Genomic DNA, 10,342 nt, shown 5'->3' on the forward strand with positions numbered 1-10,342 from the left:
TTGATTTTAGACATTGTGATATACTTACTTTCTATTACTTTCGTGGTCGACGGAGTTTGTTGCAGTTATGGCATCGCTATTCAAGAAAAAGACCGTAGATGGTAAGTTTCTTGCTGTTGCTCTGAGGGCTTGTTTGTTTGGTCAGAACCGCCCAGCAACACTCTCACGTCAATCATCGACTGGTTTCGTTAATACTACAACTCTTTAACACTATTCATTTGTTTAATACATGAAATCTCTTTTGAGATATTTTTGGCCATTCGAGATATTTTTGGTCCACTATGCTAACTAACACAGAAGTGTCTTTTATTCTGGAATGTGTTTGGACAACTGCAACCGAAAACATTTAGAATTTTCTTGATCTTAACTTGAGACTAACAGCTAGTACTTAAAATATTGGGTCAAAGATGGTCTATAAAACAAATTGAATCGTTTGCAAAATCAATGGGCCATTCCTGTAACTTTAAATGGTCTAAAATGACCTATTATTGAAGTAGTCCCCATACATTAATTTGTTATCTTACTCAGGCATTGATAATTTAAATGGTGATCGATAACTATATCTCCTCTCATAATACAGATGTTATTAAAGAACAGAACAAAGAGTTGCGGGGAACGCAGAGACAGATTGCAAGAGACCGGACAGCACTGGAAAAACAGGAAAAACAGCTGGTGAGATTCCCCACCCATCAAAGTGACGTGAATATGATGCCAAATGTTCCCCTTTCTCACCACTGATGTGTGTGAGATCACGAGGTTATGTCATTAATGTCACAGAGGGCCTTAGTGTGTCAAAAGTTTATGACTAACAGCTCGTGATTCTGTTTCGAGTTTAGATCAGGCCTGTTTGTGCCATTGTGACGGTGTATCTTTCAGAAGTTGCTGGTGGAAACTTTTATACTTTTCTTTTAGCCACCACCATTCATACGCTCATACCAGTGTAAACATAACTATCATTGTACGCTGTTAAAATATCCTGGAAATTGTGCGCTAAAAGTGGCAGATGAGGTTGCCAGAAATTCAAGTTTATAGGTATTGCAGAATGACATATTGGTGGCTCTATATTTTACAAACATATATTTCATTAAAGGGATACTCCACCCCAAAATGAAAATTTTGTCATTAATCACTTACCCACATGTTGTTCCAAACCAGTAAAAGCTTAGTCTGTCTTCGGAACACAATTTAAGATATTTTGGATGAAAACCGGGAGGCTTGTGACTGTCCCATTGACTGCCAAGTAAATTACACTGACAAGGTCCAGAAAAGTATGAAAAGCATCGTCAGAATAGTCCATCTGCCGTCACTGGTTCAACCGTAACGTTATGAAGCGACGAGAATACTTTTTGTACGCAAAGAAAACAAAAATAACTACTTTATTCAACAATTCGTCTCCTCTGCATACAGAAAGCGTGTCTCACAGCGCACGAGTACTCTTTCGTGTCGCATGAACGGAGAATTACACACAAAATGATGTCGAATTGTCAGTTTTGATGAGTATTCACGTAAACACAGTTGATTACGTCTTAAGTAAACGTAAACAGTAGGGAGAACGTGTATCAGTACATTGCATCCATTGCAGCTGTGCATTCGTTTTTAAAGGGATAGCAGCCTAATTTAGAGTCATTGATGTTAATCAAACAACAAAAGAAAGACAGAAAATCACGCACTGCTCTTGACTGAAAAACTTTAGGAGCCCTAAAGATTAATCTAAATTTATTTATAGAAATAAATATGTCTGCTTGAAAGAATGAAGAATATGGTAAACAAGTTGCTATAAAGAATGCATAATTAACCTATATTAACATTGGTATTTCATTAAAAAGAAGACCATGTTCTTGATCTTTATGAGAAGTGGTTTTATTTCATTTTAACATAAAGGCATGTTGTGTGTCACCGCAGTTAAATCGGTGTCTATCATTATAAAACCTTAAAATCAAACCTATATAATGAGTTTGGAATTTTTTTTCCAGAGAAATGCTTAATAAATGCACTGTAACTAAACCCATTCGATTTTAGTTGACTAAAACGATTCAGATGACTAAAATATGACTAAAACGAAATGGTATTTTAGTCAAAAGACTATGACTAAAACTAAATCAACTGTCAAAATTAACACTAGAATAAAGTCGTTATTTTAGTTTTCTTCTCGTGCAAAAAGTATTCTCATCACTTCATAACGTTATGGTTGAACCACTGATGGCAGATGTACTATTCTGACGATGTCTTTCATACTTTTCTGGACCTTGTCAGTGTAATTTACTTGGCAGTCAATGGGACAGTCACAAGCCTCCCGGTTTTCATCCAAAATATCTTAAATTGTGTTCCGAAGACGAACGAAGCTTTTACGGGTTTGGAACGACATGGGGTAAGTGATTCATGACAACATTTTCATTTTGGGGTGGAGTAACCCTTTAAGAGATTTAATTTTCATTATTGAATTAATCTACTTGAACAACCAAAATCTGCTTTTTACCTTTAAATGTACTGATAAAGATCATAAAAATACAGGTTATTATAAAGGTAAATTATAAAGCCATATGATGACTGAAGTTCATCGTAAGTGGCCATGTCCTTAAAACATGACCAATACTCATATATAGACGCTAAAACAATGCAATAAACATGAACTAAATAACAAAAATATAAGTATTTCAACTAAATAAAAGAAAATTAAACAAAAATCACCCTAATGTGCATTGCTGATAACAAAATATTAATAAACAAAGTTATTCATATAAAATACTATATAATCATATATGAATAAATACACGTGACAGTTCTTTTTACAGTAAAATTAAATGTAATGTGACGTTAAACCATTTGCAGTTCACTATATTTGCAAGGTAACTTACAGTTAACCAAACTTCGTCTTACTGTAGCATTTTTATGGTATGTATGTATGTATGTGTGTATATGTGTGTATTATTTTTATTTATTTTTTATTCTTTACAAATGTAAAAGAAAATCACATAGAATTACTTAAAAATCACATTGAAATCATCTCACATACACTAGGCTATTTCACTTTAATATTTTCTGTTCTTATCCGTGAAGCACTTTGCATTTTGCTGCATTTTATCTAATAAAAGTATTATACAAGTAAAACACAATCTTCTACTCTCACCAATAACTCTCATTCTGGATAACTGTGTAATTCAATTCTAATGCCAGTAGGTCCATCACTAACTGTTTTCTACTATTTGCTTTCTTTATCGCAGGAGATGGAAATCAAGAAAATGGCAAAGACCGGGAACAGAGACGCCTGTAAAGTTTTAGCCAAGCAGCTTGTTCAAGTGAGGAAACAGAAAACACGTACATATGCCGTCAGCTCTAAGGTCACCTCCATGTCAACACAAACCAAGCTAATGAACTCCCAAATGAAGATGGCTGGTGCCATGGCTACAACCACCAAAGTAAGACCCTTCTGTCTTTTTAAACTCATGATAACATTTATAAAAATTTGTCCCAAGCCCCATCAATTGTAGCTCAGTTCATTTTAGGTAATCCTGACAGTGATTTAAAGCTTAACTCTTAAGTTAGGTTGAATATTGTGTGAAACTGCTGTGATTTCACATTTAAGTAAATTGGGCCGTTCATTTTGTAGTCCTAAAAACCAAGGAGGATTAGCATTTTCGAGTCCTGGTTTCCCTCTGGAATTTCTAATGGGTTTTTTGAGTTATGGTTTCCGATTTATGAGTAAAATGGGGACTGTGGTGAACATTACCGTAAGCAACTTTCCTATTTTGTTTGTGAAATTCTCTTTAATGTGAAAGGATCTTAAAGTAATTTTAACCTTACTCATAAATGGAAAACCACTTTTCACAAACCCCATTATAAATTCCCAAGGGAAGTCATAGCTCGAAAATGCTAGTTTGTTTCCAGCTAGGACTGCAAATTGACATTGTGCGCAACTTAACAGCTCTATTAATCATGCATGTTATGACCTGTGTGGTTTTGGTTTTATTCGAATTTGTACTAATTTGAGCGTATATGTTGGTCTATAAATGCATATCTGGCACAGTATAGTGGCATGTCGATACACAACCATTATTCTTTGCATAAGTAGCCTAAAGTGCAAAATTCTAAAATGGGCATGAATCAAACAGTGGCTCGTTTGTTTGTCTCTGCCTTTCTCAAAACAACTTACAGACAATGCAAGCTGTCAACAAAAAGATGGATCCGAAGAAGACAATGCAGACCCTGCAGAACTTCCAGAAAGAGACAGCAAAGATGGACATGACAGAAGAGATGAGTAAGATGTTTTTATTTATTTATTTATTGTTATTGTGGGTGATTTTGTTAGTGTGTTTTATAAAATAATGTCATAAGAAGTAAGGATGCTTTTTTCCCCTTTTTTTTTACCAAAGTGACTCCAATGAGGAATAGCTTGTTGTTTCCAAAATAAAAGAGTAAATGAGTGCACACTAATATCATTGCTCCAAAATAATTTGTACACACTGCTACCATTCAAAAGATTAGGGTCATTATTAATCGTGCAGCCCTATCATTATGATTGAAAAGAAATTAATACTTTTCAGGAAGTATGTTTTAAATTGATAAAACATGACAGTAAAGACTTCAAAAGTTTGGGATTGTTTAAATAGATTAATACGAGACCCATTTTTAATATATATGGGCTTAGATATATCCTCTATTGATTTTACCAAAGTGACTCCAATGAGGAATAGCTTGTTGTTTCCAAAATAAAAGAGTAAATGAGTGCACACTAATATCATTGCTCCAAAATAATTTGTACACACTGCTACCATTCAAAAGATTAGGGTCATTATTAGGGCTGCACGATTAATCGTGCAGCCCTATCATTATGATTGAAAAGAAATTAATACTTTTCAGGAAGTATGTTTTAAATTGATAAAACATGACAGTAAAGACTTCAAAAGTTTGGGATTGTTTAAATAGATTAATACGAGACCCATTTTTAATATATATGGGCTTAGATATATCCTCTATTGTTATTAGAGGGTTTGTATAATGAGGTTTAAATATGTGAGACATATTGGAGTACAAATATGTAAGGCATATTGTTGGTACGATTATGTCATTATTTCATTTCATTCTCAAATTGATTTAATGGAGTGGTGAGCCATAAATCATTTTTATTTATTTTTTGTCTTGTTCGATTTTAAGTTATGTTTGTAATATTTGAAAATTTAATAAATATATATATAAAATAGATTAATACGTTTATTCAGCAAGGATGCATTAGGTTGGTCAAAATGTAAAGACATTTATGTTACAAAAGATTTACATTTCAAACAAATCCTGTTCTTTTGAGCTTTCTATTCATCGAAGAATTCTGGGGAAACATGTATCACATTTCCACAAAAATATTATACCACTTTTTACACAACTAGGCTAGTACCGATACTTTTATATTTGATACTTGCCGATACAGAGTACCGATATGATACCTGTATTTTCATTGCATTTGTAATTTTTTAAAATATTGAGTACAGGAACCAAAAGAATATGTATAATGTTTGTTGGCTTAGTTCATTTAGCAAATAGATATTTCCTTCAGTTATTTTCACACTGATTATGCTTATTAAAATGTATTTTTTAGTTTAGTTTTAAGTTTTTGTTACCATCACTGTTAATTGTTTTGCTCTATGGTACTACATCTTTAATTTAATATCTGCTCCATTGCAGTATTAGTTCTGTAATCACAAGATGTTTTGCTGTAATAATGTAGGGACATACTCCTTATATATAAATCTTGTAACTGCGATTAACATATTTTCAGAAATATAAAAGTTGCGTTTTTTTGTTTTCATCTGAAACGTCCTGCAACTTATATTCCAAAGCGACACATATAATGCAGAACACTCATGAAGCAAGCAAAACATGCGCAACGCGTGCACACATTTGAATTGGTGCAGAATAAGAGACGTGTATAGCCTAGCACATTTCACACAGGCTGCTAGTTTCACTTTCGCCATAGTCGTGTTGCTTGACATTTAAAATAAATGTTTATAGTGAATTCCCCTATAAATAATTTTTATATTTATGATTTAGTTTTAATCCAAATGATGAGTCTCTTGCTCTCTCTCCTTACTGTTATGTAACTTGTGCATTGGTTTACTCGCTCGTTTTTGACATATCTGACCGAACTACAAACTTTCCAGTGATGTCTGTCAGAAAGGGATACTCTTTGCTTATCAGCTCGAGACCATCAGATATACAGGCGTGAATAATGAATGTTTAACATTATTTTAATTGCATACATATACCTTCTAGACATCCTTAATATTTAATAACTCCATTCTACTCTCTGTTGTTCTGTTGTCAGTGTTTCTTAGTCTGGATACAGCACTGTTCACATGCTGTGTGGTATTGGGGCATTTTAACAAGTAGCCTACGAGTACAGAATCGCAGTGTCCGGCCCGATATTGATACCAGTATTGGTATCGGTGCATCCCTAATTAGAAATGTTTCTTGAGCTGCAAATCAGCATATAATAGGATGATTTCTGAAGGGTCATGTGACACTGAAGACTGATAATTGCTGATGGAAAAGTAGCTTTACCATCACTGGAATAATAAGAATATTCCTAGGAATAAATTTAAATTTTAAAATAAATTCACACAGAAAACAGTTATTTTAAATAATAATAATAATATTTCACTGTATAAATGCAGCCTTAGTGAGCATAAGAGACGATTGTGAACACAAAAAAATATACAAATAAATAATAATACACATTGTAGCTTTTTAACATTTTGGTTTCAGGTGCACTTTTTTTACATTGTTTTCTGCACCTGTAGCCAACTTGAGTTGGATGTGTATACTGTTCCCATTGTTTCTGAACAAACCACAACATCATTTGATTGTAATGCTTGTTTTTTAGACCTTTTTTGCTATGTTTCTGCCTGCTTACAGTGAATGACACACTGGATGAGATCTTTGAGGATTCTGGTGATGAGGAAGAATCTCAGGACATTGTGAATCAGGTGTTGGATGAAATTGGAATTGAGATCTCAGGAAAGGTAAGAACTGAAATATTATATGGGCATCAATCAAACCATGTTGAGGCACCAGATTCAATAAACAGACTTATTACTGTAGTGCATTAGTGTTGAAATCCATTTGTGTCCATTAAGGCTGCACAGTATATTGAGTTAAAAGAAAATGCATTGCAATATGATTTCAATGCATTGATCCATAGACTTTAAGGAGATGCAGAGAAAATACCTGGCATACGAGTATGCATATGTGTATCATATGTGACAACTAGGCAGCAGTAATGCAGTGTGAAGCAGAGAACCTACAGCTGAACCTACAAATGTTTTTGCATTCAAATAAGGCCAAAATGAGGAAGTACCTCGGTTGTGTGGGAGTATTTTGGGCTTTAAATGTGATGACCATGCCTAATCAGAAGTGGTTACAAAACCTGTAGACCACAGTGGCTATTAATAAAAATACACCAAAACCTCTTTAGTCTGTCGGAGCACAAAAACTTTTGGGGGGGGGGGGAAGTCTGCATGCATGGTTAGCTCTAACCCTCTTCCCGGACAGCACCAAAGCAGCAATCCAGTGGTTCAGGTTTTGATCTAATTAAGCTGGCAACATTTAGATTGATATGTAACTATATTGAAAGAAGCAATATGAGAAAAGATCATGTTGAAAATGGAGTCAAAGCTCCAATCTCCCCTTAATTTAAATAAATAAGCCTTTGTTTATGCCTTCATTTAGATTTTGCATTTGATTTACAGTAATCCTGGATAATGCGTTTTTCAGAATGTCACTTCAGTACAAGATTTGCTGTTGCTTTTGTGGTTTGTTTTCTTCGGCTGGAAAGAACGAGAGATATCGGTCTTGAACAGAAACTTTAATATAATTCAAATAGATTTGACCCACTAATCTTATATCACATCATATACAGCCATCAAATAATCCAACAAGTTTACCACATATCATGTTTTTTTTGTTCCATTTATATTGTGCATCCATAATATTCATGTAACTATAAAATCCCTATCCACCAATGTCAGCAGAAAATTATACCACACAACAGTAAATTTCATTAAGTAATATTTGCATACAAGTGTTGTTTGTTAATGTTCAAGTCACGTTTTTCATGTAAACTTTTTTTTTTTACTTTAAAATGCCTCTTAATTTGCATAAAGCCAGCCCCTATCTCCATATAAGGGAATTCTGCACAATGTCATCTGTACAGCTATTTGTCACTCTTTTGCAAATGTGTCCTTATGTTCTGCACTCTTCCCTGAGAGCGCACGCAGCAAAATCTTTAAATAAAACACATTTGCTCATCCGCACAGCATGGATATAACTTTTATTCCAGTGGTGAATGGGTTAAATACAGAAACTCTTGTTAGAATCACTGGAGCAGAACTCAGTAGACTTGTGCTGAACAAAAACACTGGTGTTTTCTGTGGATTCTAAAAAAACTAAAAAACCTCTGATTTGCGTTCATGCGCTGCGAGTGGCTCAACTGCAAAAACATACTGTATATAAATAGAAACCTTCACAGAGCACTCGCACCGATATGCACCGCAATATTTAAAAGCGGCAGCCTCTGGGCAGGAACCAAATTGTCAGTACTGCAAAAAGACCATCATTTGTTTTGGTTAACATTTCAGTATTGACTTGGTGCCGAATTACTGGTACTTTTTAAACAACTCTAAATTAAAGTGTGAACTTATTGATTCATCATCATTTCTGTGTGGGAACTTTTATATATTTTTAATTTTAGAGAATGAAATCCATAGAGAATTAACGTTTTCTGTACCCTACGGCCTATGCAGTGAAGTGTCGTGACTATTGAGTCTTGGATTGCAGACGCACTATCCATCACTTTGCATTTTTATCCGTAATGGATTTTTTGTTTCCCCTGCAGATGGCTCATGCCCCTTCAGCTGCCCGAAAGCAACCACGCGCCGCTACATCCAAAGCAGATGGGATATCAGACGAGGAGATTGAGAGACAGCTCAAAGCTCTTGGAGTGGACTAGTGCTCACACACACACCTGATTACTGCCTGGCAACAGGAGGCGACAGCAACACACAAACACGCATTAGAGTACATTCATACCCATTACAAATACATAGACACAGATGCGGATAAATGGACGGTCCAAAAGCTTACATTCACAGTCACGGACCTGCCTACTCTGGGATAACATGCCACAGATGGCAAATGCAATTTTATTTTTTTTATTATTTATTTATGACAATAAGAGAGATGACTATCGAGGTTGATTAGGACTCTTTCAGGTGAATCACTGTTTCATCTAGCTGTTAGAAGGACGAAAATAACAATAAAACGTTTGAATACACGCGTCGTAAATGAATACATGCAATGCCTTCCAGACTAAGGCGGATGAAATCTACAATATCTGTCTCTTTGATCCATAACTCAGAAAATCACATTGGTGTAAACAAGTTTGACAGGAGAACTCTACCTCTAAACATAAGTGACAGGGCTGCGTCTTTAGTCTTGCCGCGCTTTGTCTTGTCCTCACAGTACCTTGCTATTCTCTCGGCGCATAACAAAACACTTGTGTGAGTCACACCTTTTGTTTCTGTTCTCACCTTCGGTCCGTTTATGAATAGGAAATGATTTGGTTTGTCTTCTAGGTTCATTTTGGTAATTTTGAGTACGCATATTTTATTCAGCTGCTTTTCAGGGGTGATGCCAAATCGTGAGAAGTGTGTTCCGGTTGAGCACATTATTTGAAGAGGGTTGCTCTCCTTCGTTTCTCATGTGCCTGAAGTCTTGGGTTGACAGTGTGTGTGTTTTTTCTCTTGAGGCTGTGTAAGTGCATTGATCAAGACTTCAGAGATGCTCGGAAGGTTCCTGTTAATCGTCAGTTGTGACCAAAGTAAGGGTTGTTATTGCAGCGCTCTGTGCTTGATCTTTGGAGTTATCCACAAAAGTTGAATTTAGGCTGAGGTTGGTTATGCACTGCAATATATCGTAAGGATGTAAATAATGTAGGCATGGAAAGTTGATCGTTTATTGCTAAATCCACAGTGAGGGTTTTGGAATATGGGTGAGGATTTTCCTTTTTAGAATTTGTTCACTGACAGGTATTGTTCAAATATAAGGGGATTGTATACCCCATTAACCATGAATAAAACTTTTAATGATATCTCAGTGGTTTGTGTTTTGTTTTAAAATAGGCCTTTTGTGTACATAGAAAAAGTCTTAGATCTTTGAGTTGAGCTCACGAAAAATGGGGGCAAAAATTTTTTTTTATAATTTTGTTCAGTGTATATATGTTTCCACAAAAATATTAAGCAGCACAACTGTTTGCATTAAGATTTAATAACATTAAGATTATATTTTCATTAAGATT

The 10,342-nt window shown here is 34.9% G+C and overlaps 1 protein-coding gene across 1 annotated transcript; it reads left to right on the forward strand.

Annotated features, from left to right (window-relative positions):
* The first annotated feature begins 6 nt into the window (after positions 1-6).
* On the forward strand, positions 7-10,135 carry chmp2bb (charged multivesicular body protein 2Bb). Its single transcript, XM_016234087.1, has 6 exons — positions 7-101; positions 581-672; positions 3,222-3,416; positions 4,153-4,255; positions 6,904-7,010; positions 8,882-10,135. Exons 1-6 carry the CDS (start codon positions 68-70, stop codon positions 8,993-8,995), a joined length of 645 nt encoding a protein of 214 aa, XP_016089573.1. The 5' UTR covers positions 7-67; the 3' UTR covers positions 8,996-10,135.
* The last annotated feature ends 207 nt before the right edge of the window (positions 10,136-10,342 follow it).

The sequence above is a fragment of the Sinocyclocheilus grahami genome, unplaced genomic scaffold (assembly GCF_001515645.1).
Source record: "Sinocyclocheilus grahami isolate Dianchi unplaced genomic scaffold, SAMN03320097.WGS_v1.1 scaffold443.1, whole genome shotgun sequence".
Taxonomy (NCBI): Eukaryota; Metazoa; Chordata; class Actinopteri; order Cypriniformes; family Cyprinidae; genus Sinocyclocheilus; species Sinocyclocheilus grahami.

Bases quoted from the DNA above. Each gene is read 5' to 3' on its own strand.
- chmp2bb (XM_016234087.1), top strand. From the start codon at position 68: ATGGCATCGCTATTCAAGAAAAAGACCGTAGATG. The intron at 3,417-4,152 runs GTAAGACCCTTC...AACAACTTACAG, and splicing joins CCATGGCTACAACCACCAAA to ACAATGCAAGCTGTCAACAA. The intron at 7,011-8,881 runs GTAAGAACTGAA...TTTCCCCTGCAG, and splicing joins GAATTGAGATCTCAGGAAAG to ATGGCTCATGCCCCTTCAGC.